This window comes from Callorhinchus milii, unplaced genomic scaffold (assembly GCF_018977255.1).
Source record: "Callorhinchus milii isolate IMCB2004 unplaced genomic scaffold, IMCB_Cmil_1.0 Scaffold5, whole genome shotgun sequence".
NCBI lineage: Eukaryota > Metazoa > Chordata > Chondrichthyes > Chimaeriformes > Callorhinchidae > Callorhinchus > Callorhinchus milii.
In genome coordinates, this window is record NW_024704746.1 from 15,449,253 (window position 1) to 15,470,994 (window position 21,742).

At 36.6% G+C, this 21,742-nt stretch overlaps 1 protein-coding gene across 1 annotated transcript; it reads left to right on the plus strand.

Annotated features, from left to right (window-relative positions):
* Positions 1-117: 117 nt before the first annotated feature.
* On the plus strand, positions 118-20,418 carry gipc2 (GIPC PDZ domain containing family, member 2). The gene is given in 6 exon segments (NM_001292332.1): positions 118-507; positions 5,455-5,640; positions 10,789-10,969; positions 17,011-17,123; positions 17,460-17,541; positions 18,940-20,418. Coding segments are annotated over 6 exon segments (975 nt in total). The 5' UTR covers positions 118-246; the 3' UTR covers positions 19,092-20,418.
* The last annotated feature ends 1,324 nt before the right edge of the window (positions 20,419-21,742 follow it).

Here is a 21,742-nt window from a genome sequence, read left to right on the forward strand (position 1 = left end):
GTGTGTGTGTGTGGGGAGAAGTCGTGCTGCGCATGCGCATCCCGACTCCTCCTCCCCCCCCACTCGCTCGCGCGAGCACCGGCCGCCCTGAGCGCGTGCGCGCTGGTGCCAGTCGGCAGTTGAAGCGATTCACCTGTTGGCTCGAGCCACGGCGGTTACAGGAGGCGTTGCGACTGTCCCTCTCCCACTCACTCACTCACACACACACACACAAGGGACTCGGCCTGAGCCGCCTGAGCCAGAGACATGCCGCTGGGCCTCAGAAGCAGAAAGAAAAACAAGACGAAGGAGAGCTCGGCGCTGGTGGGGCTGGTGGAGAACGAGGAGGTGGGCAGCTGGCGCGGCGGCAAAGCGGCGGCGGGGGCGGCTCCCCCTCAGGCCAGCACCAAGCTGGTCTTCCACACGCAGTTGGCTCACGGCAGCCCCACGGGCAGGATCGAGGGCTTCTCCAACGTCAAGGAGCTGTACGCGAAGATCGCCGAGGCGTTCAACATTTCCCCGGGAGAGGTAAGAGTTCTGTCTCGTCTTCGTCTCTCTTCCTTCCTCCCCTTCCTCCACACCCTCCCTGCCTCGAACCAGCCACCCAAGCCCAGGCGCCATCCTCCCTCCCTCCCTCCCTCCGGAAGGAGCGGACACCGGCGGACGTTGGAGTTGAACTCTGCCTCTGCCTCCCTCGAACTTCTCAAACTGCCGCCCACCGGGCGGACTCGCTCACGGCTCGCGATGGAAGCGCACTTGATAGTCCCGGCTTCCAGATCTGCTGCTTTCTCTGCGCCCCCGCCCCGCCCTTCCCTGACACCTGGGCCTGACTGAGCCGGAGCTTCCCTGAGCTCTGCCTTTCGGTGGTTTTCGTTCCCCGTTTTCTTTCCTGTGCATCAGTGCAAAAGGGCATTGACGTCAGGGAATCACGAACTGGTTGCACTTTCGAGGTGTTGTTTATCTTCGAGTTCAGTGTTGCTTATTATCCCGCGGCTGAATGGGCTGTTCATATTTATGTGTGTGTGTGTGTATATATATATATATGTATAGTACATCGAAATAATGATCATTGCATTTGAAATGCTCCTGACAAAAATGAGCTGTTTAAAAATAGTTTCGTTACGAACCGCCCGAGGATACGAACGTGTCCATACATTCTGGTTTTCTCTGCCGGGCTGTGTGCAATGTGAATACATCTTGCATGCTTTCCGGAACTTCTCACTAATCCTGTGCATGCAGTTGTTAGAGCAGTTCCTTTGCTTGCATTTTACAATGCAGTGATGAGTTTGGTTTAAGATGTTCGATGCAACAGGAGGTGCAATGTGTATGCCAAAACTTGGCTATCAAGTTAAAGAGGGAAATCCTCTTTCTCTGCATCCTGTTTCCAAGAAACAAAATCGTGGATGTAAATCTTGCAGCAACAGTGGATCAATTGGGCTGGGGATTCATTTCAGAATGTTAGGTTTTGTGCATTTGTAGGCTGTCTGTTTATCTGAAAATGGACAATTTTTGCCATGTTTTGTGATGCATATTGCATTAGTTTAAAAAAGAATGAAATTAAGCATTCATTCATTTGGTTCTCAAAGTTAGTGCTCCATTGATTTATCGTTCTGTTTGGCCTCTTAAAATATTAGATAAATAGTGTTTGGGTATACAATTCCATTTTTGTGTGCTTGGTTAACCTGTCGCATGTATCATTTAAATATTTAGCTATTGTAATTTATGAAGTTCCTAAAATGAATGGAACCAATAATGTGATATTTGCATTGGAAATCAGAAGGAAATTCTGTGGCCAATGCAAAATATACCATCACTAATCTGACCCATTTGAGCATTCTGTATACAGAGCATGAATGGGATGCATTGCACACATCCTTCCTATAACATCCATTTCCTCTGCTCGACTTTTGACAGTGCTCTTCCCCTTCAGTTTCTGTTTCCACACAGAAACATTATATTAAATGTTAACTCTTGTAAAATGAGTAAGATTGCCGTGTGACCAAAAGCCTAGGAGTATTATAAATTTGGGAGATGGACAACATACACTGACCCATCAAAGACCTTTGTTAATTCCCTCAAAGAATGTTTTGCTATTTTGACTGATTTGATTAATGCATTTGTTTGGAGTTTCAGAGTATCGCAGCCACATTGTATCACAGCCACAGAGTATTCATTGCCACATTGTGGATTAAATGTTGCTTTAGTGTCCATTGTGACCGTTAACACGATCAGATTTCTACTGTATAGTTTTCTAGCAGGGTACAAATAAATTAACCTATGGGTTGAGTTTTTTGACTTGTAATAAAAATTTTAAAAATGCATGTTTCTTTAAATTAATTTAAGGTTGATAGATAACCCTCCCTGGTTATCTATCAACTGAAGACTTATTGTTTGGCCTTTATTGATACCGTGTCATTTCCCAAATAAAATTCGTGCAAACAAGATGCCATATTCCACCCACACAATAGACAGGCAATCCACTTTCCTGTTTGTAACTAGGGATATGCTAAATTATGAACAGTAGATAATGAAATTGAATAAGAGCAGCTTTGATAGTTAACTAACAGTACATTGGAGACACTATGACCTTCATTTCCCACATATATTGTCGTTACTGTAACAGTTTTCTGTATAGAATGGTCACTTTAATAATGGAGTTTGCTATATTGTATTTTGATAGGCTAGCAAGATTATTTGTACAAAATTATTTCATTTTTACAACATAAAAGCAGCACATGCTACTCATCACACACCTTTACATCCATTACCGTATGTAATGTATTAATCCTCTCCCTCTGCCTGTCCTGACTCCTCAAAACCCTCCTCTTCGACCATGCCATCGGTCACCTCCCCTCCCTTCTCCCTCCCTGACCCCAGCTCGGGTCTGAAATTATGTACACTATCCTCCCGACGTGAAAGGCCCTATACAAATGTAATGTTGTAGAGCTCCATTAACTAGAAACACTTAATTCCATTATTGAATTGGCACGTTTCTTGCTCCCATCACCCACCCAAATAGTAACCTTTTCAAGGCAGATTCTTATAGACTGGATTTAAAGTGTAGCTTTTACAATTGATTGCAGGAGTTTAAATTGAGGATAATTGTATCAATTAGCTTATCACATTCATAATTAGTATTAGTTAGGCAAGAGACTGGTGCTATAGAAGTTTCAGTCTTCATGTGGCTGATTTTGGAGTGATTGCAGAATATCCAAAAAAGTAGCAATATTCTGCAGCATTGTAAGCAAATTACAAATAAGCTTGCCTTATTTAATTAAATGTAACGGAATATGATTTCAGTTCTCTCAATCTTTTCATGTCCTTATAGAAATTTGAGTTACTCTTTAAAGTGTGAAATTCAAATGCATGATTTTATATAAAACTTTATTATTTTATTTTAACAGAATACATTGGGGGAGCACAGTCGTATCTATAATATAAAGGGTAGTGACTTTTTGTAGAAGTATCATTTCATAATTCCTGGAGACTGACGTCATTGGAATACTTGTAACAACTTAAGTTGTAGTTTGGCTATCGAAGAGTGTGCAGGCACATTTGTTACTTGGAAATAACCTTGGTGTGAAGGTCTCCTTGATTTTGGTAATTTGGTTGGTACATTTCTTGTGGGTCAGAATTGCACAACCAGTGATTTATCTTTTTCGACTTCTGATACTTTGGAATCTTCTGGACAGTTTGTAGTTAGGCAGCTGTTTGGCAGTTGTCATGGCTTCAGATAATACTGAAAAGAGCAAGCACAACTTTTTGATTTTTTTAAACCGCTAATTTATTTTAAAAGTAGCTCTGATTGGTTTATCATGTTTGTGGAATAAATTACACACTGCATTTTCATGCGTAGGTGTCGCTAACTATCTTAGCAATATACATGGAATAAATTTGTGAACATCGCCAATACATGTGTCTGCCAAATGCCTACACATGTTAAAATTCCAATGGAGTAGTGTTCTTTTATCTCACCGATCAATTATTTTCTTCTTTGTTAACTGGAAGAAATGTGTTGCTGTGACTGATTCAGTATTCGAATGAATCCTCCCCAATCAGGTTGAATTGATAGTTTTTGGCTTTATCTGTGCCTTTTGTCAATGTTTGAATATGTAATCAGGATTTTATATGTAGCCAAGTGTTAATTTTAGTGTGCTAAAAATATAAATATCTGTTCCGAGATTGTCAAGGAATCATCAGAATTCGGATTCAGAAGTGCATGGGAGTCCGAATGTTTGTAGGATAGAGAACAACCATTTGGCTACTGGCATTGGGGGGAATACACAACTGTATGTTGTAGATATATTAAAAAAATCAAAATGACATTGTATGGCAGTGGCCTTGTGTCTGCTGCAGTTTTATGGATGGTATTGTGGCCACAGTTTCTGGGACTAGTTTTCTGAGAATGACGGTACATAGATATAACCAACAGTAATGTGTAACAGGGATAATAGCCTGCACACAACCACAACTTGCATTTATATAACGCTCCTCACGCAGAGTAGTGTTCCAGAGGGTAGCATCCCCGAGTGCTTGACAGTGGTGAAGCACAATGTAGGCATGGTTGAAGATGGAGAATGAAGGGGCAAGGCAGAGGGATAGAGGAAGAATATTCCAGAGTTTCAGGGTATGTTAACATTCTTCAGAATCTGTTGTAATGGAACAAAAAAAAGACCTTTTCAGGCAGTAATTATTTGTCTTTGCTCCATGTATGCAAAATGCAAAATTTGTCCCTTTACGATTTTTCATTTCCGAACTACCTCATCTTCAATAATGTGCTGTAGGATGCCCCACCCCTTCTTAATAAATAAAACTGGAATAGTAGTTAATTTAAAACTGTAATAACAGTTTTGAAGTAAAAATGAGAAAAGTAAAAATGGAAAAACTGTGTGCAATCCATTCCATGAAGCTTTGGAATATTTTTAAAAATGTTGTTATCATTACCTGCGGTGCCTCAAATCCACCTTGATTGGCTTGCAAAAAAGTTGTAACACAACTGTATTATGGAATATATATAATAGATAGATATAATCACTTGTTACCAAGCTTTACTGGTAAGGTTTTGTCTAAAATGTGTTTTCTACTATGTTGGGAATGATACAAGAAATTTAAACGTTCTCCTTCTAAAGACCCAATAAGGGGAACTGGGAAGAATTAAGGACTTGTCATAAACATTCAGTCACCAAGTGCCCAACTTGAAAATAGTAGACATGAGTGATAGTTAATGTAAATTCTTCCTCTTCACAGTTGCTGAAACTTGTGTTAAATGTATAAGGGTGATACGATGGAAAACTGAGTTTCTATGTTTTTAGTGGTAACATTTAAATAATTTAATAGTTACACAAAATCATAGATATATGGATTCATGTTAAACAGAACAAATTTGCAGTAAGCCTCCGTATAATTAAGATTTTTACTTTATTAGAATGACTTCTGAAATTGTTATTTACCAATGATGTTTTCTTTTCCACACAGATATTATTCTGCACATTGAATACCCATAGGATTGACATGGACAAACTCCTTGGGGGACAGATTGGCTTGGAAGATTTCATTTTTGCACATACAAGGGGCATTAAGAAAGAAGTGCCCATATTAAAGGCTGAAGATGCTCTGGGATTAACAATAACAGATAATGGAGCAGGATTTGCTTTTATAAAGGTAGGTTACAACAAAAAAATTTGTGACATGTCTGACCAAAATAGACAATTCTATTTTGCAAGAATCATTCAGCAAGGATATTCTAATGGAAACCTATAGCATTTGTGCTTGTGCTTCTGTTACATATTCCACATTTCTTCACTTCCTTCACTTTATTCACACTTATTTAATGCTCTATATCATAATACTCAATTAACAGATAAATACTTAACAAAACCCAAGTATCAATCTGTGGCATAAACAGATATTCGGAGAAAAAGGATTGCGTTACCATTTTCTTCTGCTACCTTGTATGTTAATGAAGTTTTGGTGCATTCTAGAAATGCAATTTGTTTTATTTATTTCTCCCATTTGTTTTAAATAAAACAGTTAATGTCCTTGTGTTTTAAATCCATTCTATCTTAGACCTGACTTAGTATATAAAAGATTCAAGAGTCAGTGTTTCCCTATAAGTGGAAGAAAGAAGCACGGTAAAACCTGAAGGGATTATTAGGATAATCTATTTAATCTGATAAAATTACCAACCAGCACCTTTAGGTAGTGTAATGTTCATGCGTTTGATAATATCAATTAGATATATTTATTCAATATAAAATGTGTCCCTACACTCAACGTGAAAACGATGTTACAACAACTTGCAATTATATAGCGCCCTTCATGCGGGGTAGCGTCCCGGAGCGCTTCAAATGTTTAATAACCTGTAGAGGAAAGTAATGTCAGAATTTCACTAAGTTTGTGGAAAATACTACAAGCACATTTGAGTCCTGCAAAAACATACTTTTTCAGTTCAGGAGTTCAACATATTGTGACATGAATCAGACTTGGTATAAAATAAGGAAACAAAATTCCTCCTTTTTTTAAATTTTTTTAAAAAATAATAGAAGGTTCCACAAAGTCTGGCTTACTAAAGTACTTCCATACCTGTAAAAGCGAATGACTAGCCCCTCAAGCATTTTTAGTACTTGTTAAGTGCACAACACTGAAACAGAAAGTGTTTCAAACACAGACATGACTTTGAATCGTGTATGAAAGGAATAAAGATTAAGCTCATATTGAAGGCTGTTGTCTAAGTTATAACAGTGCTTAATAATGGGACAGTTTACATCTGAAATCGGTGTAGGGTATTTGAATCTCTTTCCTAGTAGCCAGATCAACATCAAACAAGATATATATATATATATATATTTATATATTGCCTATGTTCTCCCTCCCCCTGTTTTAAAGGTGTTGGGACTCCTTTTTTCTTTTCTGCTGGAATTTCAGCTCCTTGGGACATTCTCCCAACCTGAAAGGCGTTTTACGAATGTAATTTTGTATTCTATGGTTCAAGTGTGAGTTTTCTCTATGACTGTTATTGCAACATTCAGATGAATGGCAGGGCATCACAGCCTTGCCTGATCTTGCCTTCACTTGACATTGAATAGTAAGCGCTTTGAGAACTACTTTGCATGAAAGGCGCTATGTAAATACACGTTGTTGTTGTTGTACACACGCATACCATTTGTAGCAGGGAAATTTCCTGGAACCTGTTTCATAGCTGATGATCTCGGGATATTTGGAGTGAGAGCAAATCAGGGAAAAATTACAAAATTAGATTATTTGACAAATTAGATTGGCTGACGCATTTCTCCCACAAATATACAGCAATTCACTTTACATTATATTCTATATCAAATACAAGGATTATTATAATTATTATTACAAGCCCTTTTCTATACAGAGAGATGATTATTTTCAAAGAGTCATATGTGAAGCCACAATACTTTGCAAAATCTCATTCCAAAAGAGATTTTAAAGATGTTATGCATTTTTCTTGAAGCTAATGTGGAAAAGTTTTTTTCTCTCTTTCTCCAAATTTGTACATTATGATGGTCAGTTGTATACACAGTCTGTACAGCACTGAAATGGCCCAACTAGTCTATACCGGTGTTTATTATGTTAAATATTAGGGCAGAATGAAATAAGTATTTTTATAAATCTGCTGTAACTGATAGGGTTGTGTAAGGATAATCTGGAAGGCTGCTTTGGTACTTTGAGTGTTTTAAAGGTCAGTTGATCCTTATTTAGGGTGGCAGTGGTAACCTATCCCTAAGTAAATCTGTAAAGCAATGACTGATCTATTTGGATCCAAACCAATCTGATTGCAGACTTGTGATGTCATTTGAAGATGACTAATCTGTTCTGATTTAGGTTGTGGCTTGACAAGTTTCTCCTGAAAGTATGACTAATACTTTCCACTTACATTTTGTATTTTAAAGGTGGAATATGAAACCTCTTAAAATACACTAGCAGTGGTATTGCACTTTATTTTTTAAATAATTTCTCATTGTTCCTACTCTACTGTAATATATGGTAAGTTTTGTCTTCTGTGTGGAAATTTGTACATTGACCAGTTAAAATTAATTTCAGTAATTAAAATTAATTTGAACATTTATATCGTATCTAATTGTCAGAGTTAAATTATTGTCTGTGGTTTCTTCTCTCCCCACCTCTGTACCCTCCCAACTCATCAGATTTTATTTCAAATCTTCCATTCCAAAATTATTGGCTGAGCTTTCAGCTAAAATGCTTCTATTCTCTCGGACTTCTAAATTGTTTTACCTTTTTCCCCCCTCCAACCATGCCTTTGGTAACAGCATTTAATTTCACTTTGCTTGGTGCTCAACATTGTATCTATCATATAGTTAAATAAGCTGTTCATCTACAAGAAAGTTGCTGTTCCATATATTTAGCAAATGTAAAATCTGATACAAAAGAAAGTAAGTTACATGTAAGTTCTCATTAAAAGGATAAAAAAAAGTCAGTTGTAAGACTGAAGGATTTGAAATATTCTCTTGGCTTCCTATGAGAGGTTGCAAAGGAAAAGGAGTGGCAGAAACTATTGGGTGGTACACACATGTTCTCAACATACCCCGTAAAAAGTAGAGACGTTACAGGAAATAATTTTGGGCAACAGAAACAGAACCACAAAAATGTTGGTAAAGCGAGGAAGGAAGTCATTACTAGTTGTATTTTTAAAAAAAATTGCTTTTTTGATTGGTCCAGTTGTAAGATTAAAAATTCTAGAGTACAGTACCAGCTCAAAGATTTGACAAAGCTTTTCTAGATATAAAGTTTTCCAAATATTTTAAGTAGAATTTATAGAACAGTGATCTGTGCGTTGTGAGCATCTACCTATGTTTTGGCTGGATCTATACATGACAATGTTCCTTTTGGTAAAATAATAATAAGCCTTCCATTTGATATAGCGCCTTATCACATCTTCAAGATGTCTCAAAGAGATTCACAGAATATACTGTAAAGTGAATTGAATGTATTTTGTGGGCAAAAAGCATCTCAATCTTCAGTTCCTCCTATCCCCCAGGGACGTAAAGTCCTGATAAGGCGACCATAGCTAAACTTTTAAGTCATCATGCTGGCAATATCCCGGCTGCATTTATTTATGTATTTGTACACAAACCTAACTTTCCACTCAGAATAACTCATCACTAAACCCGTTCTCCTCGGAGTGAATAGTTATCAAGAGTTTACTGTATCTTGTTCCTTGAACACCCAATACCTTATGTCTGACACAAATTCCGAAGATTGGGGAAATTGAGGTAGACGTCCACTGTCATGAAATTGAGCAACCATTTTATTTGATTTCATTCTTTACCACACATCGGATGTGGTTGACCACAAAGCAGTACTTAGTGACAATCCAGAATCTTAAGTTATTTTCTCTTGTGCCCCAGCTGGGTACACAAGCTCAAATGTGCACCGGATAAACATGCATCATAACTCCTTGACTCATTTAAGGGCATCAATTTGCTAAGTAGATGGTGACTCATGACTGTTGTAACTTTATGATTTGCTAGGTAAAATGGGATAATGTGTTTTGGCACAAGTGTAAATATCGATGTAACTTCAGTGAACTTTGGGTACGGTGGCTTCTTGCTAGGATTTTCATGTTGTATTTGCATCACTGCAATTGGGGTGTGAAATTCCCAGTATAAAACCAATTCTCTTGCCTATTCTTCAGTGTTGGTGAACTGCATTCTGCAAAATGACCTATTATCACCTTGATTTCTCAAGATAAAAAAATGTGTATTGGGTAACTGTCCTGCTTCTAAGAGATTTCCCTGTAGAAAAATACTGCAGAGTCATCTAGTGGTAGTAAAACCACTGTACAATCAAACATGAAAATCTCCATTGCTGTGCACTGCTTATTTACTTAACGAATACAAAATGGAGTTTGGTGCTTTTGTTAAAAGTAAACTGCCATTAAGTTTAATATAAATGAGATTGCATTGCCAGAGGTGTGGTCTGGTTACAAAAACAAATTGTTTATTTGATTCTAAATCAGCTTGTTAATAATAATAATAATCCTTGCATTTGTGGAGTCCTGTAGCTCAGTGGTTAGAGCACTCGCTTTGCAAGCGAGAGACCTGAGTTCATTTCCAGGCAGGTCAGGGCGAAACCTTGGGCAAGTTTCCTTACTCCACACGCCTAATAATAATCCCTCCAAAACCAAAAACAATAATAAATTGTCATTTTCAATCTACGACTGTTTGTGGGACATTGCTGTGCGCAATTGGCTGCCGCGTGCGCCCTCAAATATACAGTCAATTCACTTTACAGTATATTCTGTGAAGCGCTTTGGGACGTCCTCCCGACGTGAAAAGCGCTATATCAAATGCAAGGATTATTATTATTATTATTATTATTGATATAGTGCTTTTCACATCTTCTAGACATCTCAAAGCGCTTCACAGAATAGACTGTAAAGTGAATTGACTGTATATTTGTCAATTGTGCACCGCACTGTCCCACATGGTCATGGTCATGGATTGAAATGACCAATTTATTATTGTTTTTTTTCTTGAAGGATTATTATCAGGCATGTGTAAGGAAACTTGCCCAAGGTTTCATCCTGCTGGGAATCGAACCTAGGTCTCTTGCTTGCAAAGCGAGTGCTCTAACCACTGAGCTACAGGACTCCACAAGTCTTAGGCCGAATGCTTTTAGAGAAAAAAAACAATTCACCGTTTTAGCTTGAGCTATTAAGATTGAAGTAAATGTGTATATAGTAAAAGTAATCATGGATAATGAATGATAAGAAGTATCTAACACTTTATCTTAATAATATGCATTTCTTTAATTTTCCAGCGCATCAAGGAAAACAGTATCATTGATGGTGTTAAAGTAATCTGTATTGGAGATCACATAGAATCGATCAATGGACAAAATATTGTGGGTTCTCGGCACTATGAAGTTGCCAAGATGTTAAAAGAGTTGCCTAAAGGAAGCACATTTACACTAAAGCTGGTGGAACCTACAAAAGCTTTTGGTACGTTTCAAATACTTTGCAATATAAACTGCCCTGAATTACAAATGCCCTTTTTTTTGTATGTTCATCAATTTCAAGTGCTGTAGATTTATTGATTGGCTATACTTTCTTCCTCGTAGATGAGTTGTTTTCAGGTATGGTCATTTTCCTGTTTTTTCCTTATTGGATACAGCCACTCAGAACATGCAACAGATGTTGTTAGTTATTCTATGCAACAGGTGAGACAAACTATGTAGTCTCTGACAATAGAAAAGAGTAAATGAGCTCTTCTGCCCTGGATTCCTCAGTTGTGTTCCGTGTTTAGATTAACCAATGTAGTATAAATCACTAGTTCCCCTATTTGTTCTTTGAATTTCTCCTCACTAAGACAACCAGATAACTTGAGGAAACTGACCATATGGCACTCTTCAAATGTTGATCACATTCAAACAAGTGACTTGTCCACGAACATGTAGCACAGATTATTGGATCCGTTTTGGTAGTTAAAATGCCTCAGGAACAGTTCCTGTTAATAGGAACAATGTAAAATGATGTCTAAACTATTATGGTAATATCAATAAACTAGAGATGCGATCCAGTCCAAGCAATTCGTTTTTGTAACAACAACTGGCTGCAAGTCCTCCTTAGACATTACAGATTAAATGTTAAGAGATTCTGAATTTAGGGAAGGATATATTTGGCGATCAATGGTGTCATCCAAAACGTGGTCCAGGTGTGTACAGCCAGACTTTTAAGTCTTAAATCTTGTTTTTCTTCTGATCACATCCAATCTTTGAATGATGGGGCCAAGAAGGAAAAAAATCGTCCATCACTTTCAACGTTTCTGCTTGTTGTTGAGAGAAATAACATTGGACATTGTTGCAGGCTTCTCTCCTCTTTTAATAGAATCAGTAGCCAGGCATTGTTCCTTTCTTCAGTGTTTGGCAACACTGCATCATTTTTCTGAGGAAAATTGGAGTGTTGCAATCAAGGAAATCTTATTAAGACAGCTATCGTGAAGTATTACCTTACACACTTGCCCTTGAAAATTCATTGCTTTTTCTACTACATGGGGATGGCCCCAAATCAGAAAGCATTGTTCAGGACATAAACCAGGAACTATTTGTGTGATCCACCAATTCTCATCTGGCAGAACATTTAATAGTAATAGGAATTTTGTGTTAGTGCAGAGATCTACTTTTCCCCATTCCAAAATTAAGTCCAGCTGGAAAATGGTGGTTCTCTGCTGGAATTGCTGATGAGGTGCTTCTGTATATCACCAACAAGTAATTGTAACAGCAGCTTTAATTTAAAACTTGTACTTTTGAAGTATTCTTTTCTCTCTGTTGGGACTTTTTCTCCTTGTAGACCAATCAATAACTAGAGGATATGAGCTTGAAATGAAGGCAAAAGGACTGAGGCAAGAATGACTATTTATCGCAATTGTACAATTTTGGAATGGGTTTACCCAGAACGCCCTAGATTGAGGGATTCAAAACATAGATGCTTGGGATGTAAACAAATTGAAGTTTATTGTAAATCAGGTAAATAGGATTATGAGAGCTGATGGTACATAATGCCTTGGAATAGCCTGTGATGAAGTGGGCTTGGTGGTTTGGTGGATGATCACTATGTTCAATGGTTGTGCATTGTATCAGACTTTCCCGGAAGGCCCTGAATAAGGAGAAAGGTTACTTTTTGTGAGTTAGCTGATTCTGACTGCTTAATCTATATGTGATTGGGGAAATTCACCTCTTTCACCCTCCCCAAAAAAGTTGTGCTCTTGTGTATATTGTCCACCATGTAGTGAGTTTCTGGTTACAATATCTGTGTTTATTCACTTACTAAAAGAATAGATAATTTCTGGAGATCTAAAGGAGATAAGGAAATATCCCACTATTCACATGTGAACTGATGGAAGGATACGTTGATGTCCGTTTGACTTGCCTCAACTTTATTTCAAATGTGTGAAACTAATACATTACTGTTACCACTAGATGGTGCACATTACGACATTGGAATAACTACATTATACCCAAGTTCAGCAATTGAAGCTGATTTTAAAGTTGCACATATACACCAGCACTTGAAAAACTGACTGCTGCCAGTGTTGTTTGTGGGTCAGTACATAAAGACTTATTTACATTGGAGAGACAGAAATTGCTGTTTCAAACTGAGAATCCGTTTGCGGACTTTAGTATGTCCTCCCGACGTGAAAGGCTCTATACAAATGTAACTTGTTGTTCTTGTATTCCAGAGGCTAATTAGAAAGCCAAACATGGCAAATTTTGATACCAATAATATGAATTATTTTGTTTAACTGAAAACAATGAAGCACTTTAGAAAGGGCCAAGTTTTTAGAAGAAAAGTCTTCTTGCTGAAGTCTTATGACAGATTGGCCTCTTAATGTTGAACTAGTTATATGTATATACAGAATTAATCTTCTCCTCAAAAATACCTGGACGTTGGATCCTAAACACTTGGAACCAATGAGTTCCCTACTAAATCACAATGTTAGTTTTTTTTCTAAAAAAAAACTTGCCTTTGATAACCCTTTCTGTGAATGAGTGAATTGCAAAATATTCTAGCAGCTTACACTCAAAATACTCAAAATTTGAGAAAGCAAATTGAATCTAATAATAGTTGACCACACTGCAAGTATTCCACTATGAAGAGTGGGATGAGTGTTTTATTATAAAGCATTCCCTACCTTCAGGGAGAAGTCATCTGGCAATGATAGACTTTGGGTATCAACTGTAAACATTACAAACCATCTATTCCCTTAGGTCAATGTTGCAAGAATGACATAATTTTACACCAGCTACCTTTGCAATGTTAACCATTTCTGTTGCTTAGAGGTTTGTATGAAAGTATCTACAACTTTTTATGTATTTATGGTATAGCTTTCAGGGTAGTTTTTAGTTTCTCAAAAGGTTGCCTGTGTCCAAAACAGAATGCCTATTCCTATCTTCCATTCAAAAAACTGAGGTCAACTTTGTGGCTGCCAGTCACTGTGCTGTGTTGCTTTTCGTCATTAATTGCTGAGTTAGAAAATCTAACTACCTTTGTAATTCCAGCTATCCAAGGGTATTCCTGAGCAAGATCTGACAGCGTGCTCTGTTCTTATGCCTATCTATGGCTGATTGGTTCTTCATTCCGCATCTCAAATTCTTCCAGCTACTCCTGAGCTGACTTTCTTCTTAGGCTGCTTCCCACTCTTATTTGGCTTTCATCTGTAAACATCAGGATGCACTTTGAATCTGCATTGTGAAATTAGGATGGAAACGTCGCCATGAATTTACTGGTAGGGGTTTTCAGTTACTTTCTTGTAATGGGGGGGGAGAAATGAAAGTTTGTTTCAGATATTTCCAAGAAGGGTCACTTCTGTTTGTAAAATGAATTGTAGCTTCAATAAATAATAATAATAATCCTTGCATTTGATATAGCGCTTTTCACGTCGGGAGGACGTCCCAAAGCGCTTCACAGAACACACTGTAAAGTGAATTGACTGTATATTTGTGGGCAAACGAGGCAGCCAATTGCGCACAGCAATGTCCCACAAACAGTCGTAGATTGAAAATGACCAATTTATTATTAAAGCGAGTGCTCTAGCCACTGAGCTACAGGACTCCAATGTACTTGATTTGCCTTCAACATTATCTGAATGAAACAGGAAGTGGGTCTCACCCCACTTTCATCCATTGATGGATTAGTTCTGCAATTGCATATGAGTGTGTGTAACTGGGTTCTCTGTTAGAGAGCCATAAACAATGTTATTTCACAAGTCACAAGAGCCCTAAAAACAAAGTGTTTAGTAATTTAAAAAGCCATCATCCCTGTTGGCAGAAAACATTCCAATTTCCAAAAGCTTTCCGTCCAAGTGGTATGCTGATGGAGTGCATTTTTACTCCAGCACATTGTGGTATGATGCACCACAGGTTATAGTGAGTTCCTTTTGTGGTTATGCATTTAAGAAGTTTGATCTGTTGCAGTCATACTTCCTGTGTTTTCTTTTGTAGCAGAGAAGGAAAATTTTATTTATTTGTAAAGCATTGCAGCTAGGGAATTTTCATATGTTTGTTGCTTGTGGAATGATCCTGTAAACAATACTTGCTGACTGGAACACTTTCCTTTATTTAGTACAAACTGCAGAACTAAACATGACTTGGAATTCGAGATGTTGAAGCATCCATTAAGCTATTGAATGTCTTTGTTTGATGGTATCTCCAGGACAATTTCTTTACATAATCTGTGATTCCAGTAAGCAACATAATTACATTAGTTGTCCATGATTTCATCATATTACATTAATGGATGTACAAAAAGGCTTTGCATTCTGAACAAATTTAATGAACAAAATATACAACAATTGCATTTGTACTTTGAGATGAAATCCTTCTGAACCTGAATGTGGTGCTACATTTACATAGTATCATGGTTAGAAAAATTTCTGCGGTTAGCTCTATAATATCCCCCAGTAAACGTTTACGTTTTGCTAGTTTATCATAATAGAAAATGTTTTGAAGTGAAAAAATGTTCAGGAGTTGAAATTGTACCCTTAAATCAGAAGTATTTAAATAAAGCTACAATATTCAACAGATAGAAATTGTGTGACAACCAGAGAAGTAAATGTCCCTGGATTGCAAAACCAGGATCCCGTATCGTAATAGAGCTCCTGAAATCCCGAGATTGCAACCTCCAGCTGGGGGATGGGCAGTCAAAGGAGCAGAGCAGATAGTGCAAGAGAGAAACACTCAAGTATATTTACTGAGCTATCTGTATTGGAAAGCTCAATTAGTTTGTATCAGGATCAACTCTAGGACAAGTTGACGTATTTGATATCCAAGAAAGTGTGAGGCTCTCTGGTTGGTGCCTAAAGTGAGTTTGCTTAATTTCCAGCTGAATAATTGCCAGATTTGGGATGGTAAAAAGAACTCTTCAATAAATAAAATGTCAGAAATTGGTCAAATGTGAAAGCTGTTAAATAAATCTTGGAGGGAGGCAGTGAAGTTAAATGCATATACACTGTAACAATATGTCAGCCTACACAATACTGTTGTTTTGAGTAATTCAATAGTAAGGGCAAGGTCAATGGTTGAATATGTAATAATAGCTTTCTCTGAATATGACATTAACCAATTATGTTATCCAATGAACAAGGGACGTTCTCCCAACTTGAAAGGCGCTATACAAATGTATCTTGTTGTTGTATCTTATATTCCTAAATGACAAACTCAAATTATTTCTTTAGCACATTACTTGCCAAGCATTAGTTCTAATCAATTAATGAGCACAATAATAGTAATCATTGCATTTTATAATAGCCTTTCACACCAGGAGGATGGCTTACGTCTCGTCACAGGAATTACTGTTACGTGTTATCACTGTATTTTTTAGCAAACAGCAGCCAGTATGACAGAAATATCCTATAAACAGCCATGACCTGAATGACCAATTTTATCTGGGGTTTTTGGCTAGGACATTTTGAGAAAAACTTTTTTGAATAGTGCCCTAGAATCTTCAAAAGCCACCTCAACAGGCAACAGGACCTCTGTTTAAAGTCCTATTCTAAGAATGGCATCTCTTCATTAATGTGGAACTTTACAGGGAGCTGCCGATTGCAATAACAGTTGGGAAGGGCTTAGAAAAACAATTTTACACTGTGGGCACAAAAGTATGACAAGATATATTAATTGCAGGATCATTTGTTCAAATTTAGAGTTTGGATAGAATCCAATCAAATAATTTTATTAAATGTGTGTAGAGATAGAATTCAAATGTTCTATACTGAATATTTTATGAAAAATCAGCAGTACCAGTTGTTAAAATGATTAAAAATTATGTTCCTTTTAAAAATGGTGTTAACTGAAGTAGAGATAAATTCAATGTTTGCTACCTATTCAAACACGTTCTTGTATAACCATGCTGCAGATTGTGAAGCAAGCATTGAAATTGGTGGTCATTTACAAAGTTCTAATTTGCTTAGATGACATGGTGCGTGATTTCTTACAACACTTTTTGTTCAGGGAAATTTAGAGGAATTCAACAAATTTGTGTTTCAGAAATGATCGAACCAAGATCAAAAGGAGGAAAGTCTGGAGGTGACAACAAGATTGGTACAGGAAGGGGTACCTTGCGATTACGTTCTAAAGGACCTGCAACCGTTGAGGAATTGGTAAGAAACCTCAACAATTACTTTGACCATGTATAGCTGGCAATACAATAATGCAGGGTTTTAGTTAAATCATTTTAGTATAATTTCTGTAAAGCATAATCAAGCTTGATCAAAATACATAACAATGTATTCACCAGAAACCAGATACTTCTCCTCACTTTCCTGTTGCCGCTGGATACCTTTCTAGTTTGCTATTACTATGATACATATTACTCTATTGGCTTGGTTTAATAGTATTCTTTACAGATTTTAAGACTGCATTGTATGTATGGATTTCTATTAGTTGTGCTATAGTGTACACATCAGCTGATCTTATTCCATTTTTGTTATTAACAGCCAACAGAATTTGAAGAAAAGGCTATCAAAAAAGCTGATGATCTATTAGAAACCTATATGGGTATAAGGGACACAGAACTAGGTGAGTTTATTGGCATTTTCACAGCAAACTTAGTATTTGGTTTTATGTTATTCCAAATAGTCACGATACATTTCTTGTAGATCTACTTGTGATACCATGAGAGAAAGTTTTTTTTCTTTTTTTTGGCAGATTTTATTCTTGCATTTTCTGTCATTCGTGGCAGGAATTACTATTTGGCATAAGTAATATAGCCAATATTGTTTGAGCTCTACTCAGATAAAATCATTCCTTTTTTATATGATTTCATCGTCAATTAATATCAAGATTTGTAGCTGGTTCAACTTTGCTTATTGTTGTGGCATCTGGTTTGCCATGACCGCATTTGATCCTAATGAAGTGCTGGTATGCACTGCCAATTTATGAGTTGTAATTCCAGCAACAGAACTAAGTTTTGGGTGGGAGAAGAGGAAGTTGCACAAGAAGTGGATTATGTAACTCTTAAACATGTCCGTGAGGGTGATGGTGACCAGGTGCCCAGGAATAGTGGGAAATCGTGGAAATCGCTGGAATATAATTCATGCAAACATAGTACTTTTATAGAGAGCATGTATACTGCAGTAATATGATCATAGGTATTTCTCACTATTATTTTATTGTTTATCCAAATGAGTAATATTAGCACTGGGGAATGAGGTGCCTTTCCATTTCAGGCCCTAATGTCAGCATTGAGCATCCATATATATCTCATTTCAAGCTTGAGCAGCCTTATGTTGCCTTTTCCACATTTCTGCATTATAAAATATCTTCATCAACCACTCTGCCAGTTCTATTTCTCCACACTAAATATTCTCGACCATTCTAATTGGAATCACTGATATGGTGCGATTGTTTTCCTCCAGATCAAAGTTCTTGCACACTCTAAACCCAAATCACAAAATGGTCATCTGTCTAAATTTGTGCCCATGATTTCTGGAGATGAAATTACCTTACATTAATCCATTGCACAATTTGTTCCTTGGATTTTTTTTGTAATTCTGGTGAAACCAGAATCTGTACTAGTAGTCAAAAATAAGGTTATGTTTAAAGTTAATGAATAAATGCTGATAATGTTACATTTTATTTCACAGAAATTGAATGTTTATACTTTCAGTAGTTTACCATCATGCATTTGCCTCAGTTTATTACAAGCAATATAAATGTGATGTCTTTGTATTATAGTTTGGCCTCCCTCTTATGTTTAAATTGAATTCCTTGAATGGAATATTCTTTTTAAGAATCTTATCAAGGACTAAAATGAAATCTTTCTAAATGATGGAAGCTGTCAAAGTATAAACATTTGTGTTTTAATTCAATAATTCATTCCGAGTGTTACTCAATCTGAATGTGTTAAGGGAAATCAATACAGTAAGGTGAAATGAAAATCCTTTGACGCAGGTTAACTTTTTTTTCATTTATCAGCTGCAACAATGGTCGAAGTTGGAAAAGATAAGAAAAATCCTGATGAATTTGCGGTGGCACTTGATGAGGCTCTTGGAGACTTCGCGTTCCCAGATGAATTTGTTTTTGATCTTTGGGGAGCAATAGGAGATGCAAAGAAGGGCAGATTTTAGTGTAACATTTCATTGTAACTAAACAGTGTGTGAAATTTTTCATTCATTGCTTTCTATTGGACCAATAAATTTGTAGCCTGAAGACTGAAGAAATACAGTTGAGATTTAAGCATTTGACTCTTGTGACTCCTACCGATTCCTTGCTGGATATATACCCTTGCACCATGACCACTTTTTTCAATGACTAAGCCTGCACCTGTGAGAACAGTAATCCTAAGTGTAAATGCACAATTCATTCTACTTGCATAAATGATTTCTTTGGACCAAACGTTTATGAAAAGTATTTATGTACTTCATTATTCCAGTTGTAATATGTTGACTTGTATAAATTAAGCATAGAAGTCCTTTTGTAACCAAAAATGTTTTTTTTAATTACAAGTTGGTGATTTAAGCTTTAAATTTATGTATCTATAGTGTGCCTATGATTTTTTAAATGGTTTTGTAATTTTTTTAATCTTTGCATGAATATAATGGTGAACATGTTGCGTAGATTAAGCTTGACTTTTTTTAGAAAAACAACTATATAAACTTTGAACTGAAGTTATTCAGTTTTGTTAATTTATCCCTAAATTCACAAAATCTGCTGCCTTATTCTATATACATACAAGTTTAATGTGATTGCTTGGATTGCTATAGCAAGTCTTAATTGTATAAGTATATTTCTTGTTCCTTCCCACCAGCACTCAGGCTCAGATGCTTTTTAACTATTGTGAAACATAAAGAAACCAGCTGTTTCTTAAACTATTTGAAACTTTGGAACAGCTGCTTTAATTGAACTCGTTCTTCCCAGATAGCTTGAAACAAAGATTTTTGTTTAGACATAAAATACACTAAATATTAATGGATATATCATTTCTTGGATGTCTATAATCTTTAACATTTAGTTTTATTTATTTGAACTATTTGTATCTTTTGTCAATATTATCTATTCAAGATTTAAATGGAGTTCATCTGTGTATCCATGTATCATTACTATATACAAATGCATTTTTATCAGAAGTATCTGTCTTTTATAAAACAAAATGTTTGCTTTTAAATTCCACCAATTTTCTTCTGCACTTTGGATAATAGGGGAAACATAAGTGAATGTAACTTATTTAATACTTACAAATGGTATCATGTGATGAGAATGTCTAGACATTATGGCCATAATTATATTTTTAAATGCCACTTTGATTTTCAATGACTACTTTGCCTAAAGCAATGCATTTTATGTGTGGACTACTGAAATAATATTTTATGATAGATCAGGAAAAATGTAATTATGTCTGCAAATATTTTTTTCCCAATAAAGTTGAGAAATGTTGATGTATTTCAACAGATTTATTCAATTCATTTATGTTGTTTCTAATTATTTGGACACATTTTCCATTATAACTAATTGCTTGACCCTGCTAGAAGGGTCAAAATATATATTTTTTAAATGGTTGAAATTTTTGAAGCTGAAATATTGCTTTGCAGTGACTGCTGCCTTTCTAATCTTGCAGCTTTTTCTTTAAAGCCTTTAGAATATGCAATTGCTGCACTGAGTGACAGACACAGCAAAAATTCAGGTGGAAGGAAATATGGCATGTAGTATGATATTGTATAAAGATTTCTGGTGGGTATATTTATAGAAGGAATGGGGGTGCTGGAGAGAAGAAGGGTCCAGCAGATTACTGGAAAATGTCATGTCACATTCAACCCTTGGCTGGCTTCAAATTTGAATGCTTTATATAAGATTTAAAACATTTTGTAGGAACGGATTCCTCAGTGGCTGTGGGCTGCTATAATTTCACTGAACCTGGCTTTTGTTTTCCCACCTGAACTATGCTCGAACTTCCCCCAGCACTGTTCACACCTGGACTGCTTTCCTCCACAAACCATACCCCACAAACTATTTGTTGTAGCGTGCCAGAGTAATGCAAAACCTTTTAACTGCAGAAACTGCAAATATTCCAACACTCAGATCAATATTACAGCATACTCCTAATGTGTTTATGTATTGAGAAACTTGCTGAGTCCATTCATTTCTAATTGTTTGAATATTTCCAGTATGCTTATTGATTTGAGTTTTAGAATAAATTGTATTGCACAACAATGAGCAATCCAGTTATTTAATAAAAAATCACTACTCTGTATGGTGGAACACAATCTGTAAATCACATGTATTATTGTCAATAATTTGCATTTGATATAGCGCCATATCACGTCTGAGATGCTTCAAAGCACCTCACAGAATATACTTTAAGTGAATTGACTAGATTTGCAGGTGAACCAATTGCGCACAGCAGTGTCCCCACAAACAGTCGTGCATTGCATCACCAATTTTTTTTAAGGACTCATTACCCCCGGAAAAGCGATCTGCCAATCGACTAACAACTGGGTTCCTACTTACTGCTGGTAGACAGGCGTGTGGACTAAGGAAACTTGCCCAACATTTTGTCCTTTCGGGAATCAAGCCCAGGTCTTGGTTAGAGCGAGTGCTCTAACCACTGAGCTACAGAACTCTACTTGTGTTATGAAGCTAATCTTGGAAATACTGAAGTACTATTTTGAAAATGACCAATTATGAAAGTCAGAATTAAACGATATTTTCCACACGCAGTCAGCTTCATTTCCATTCATACTTAACTATTTAAAAGCCAAGTTTCTTCCATCCCTCCATCCCA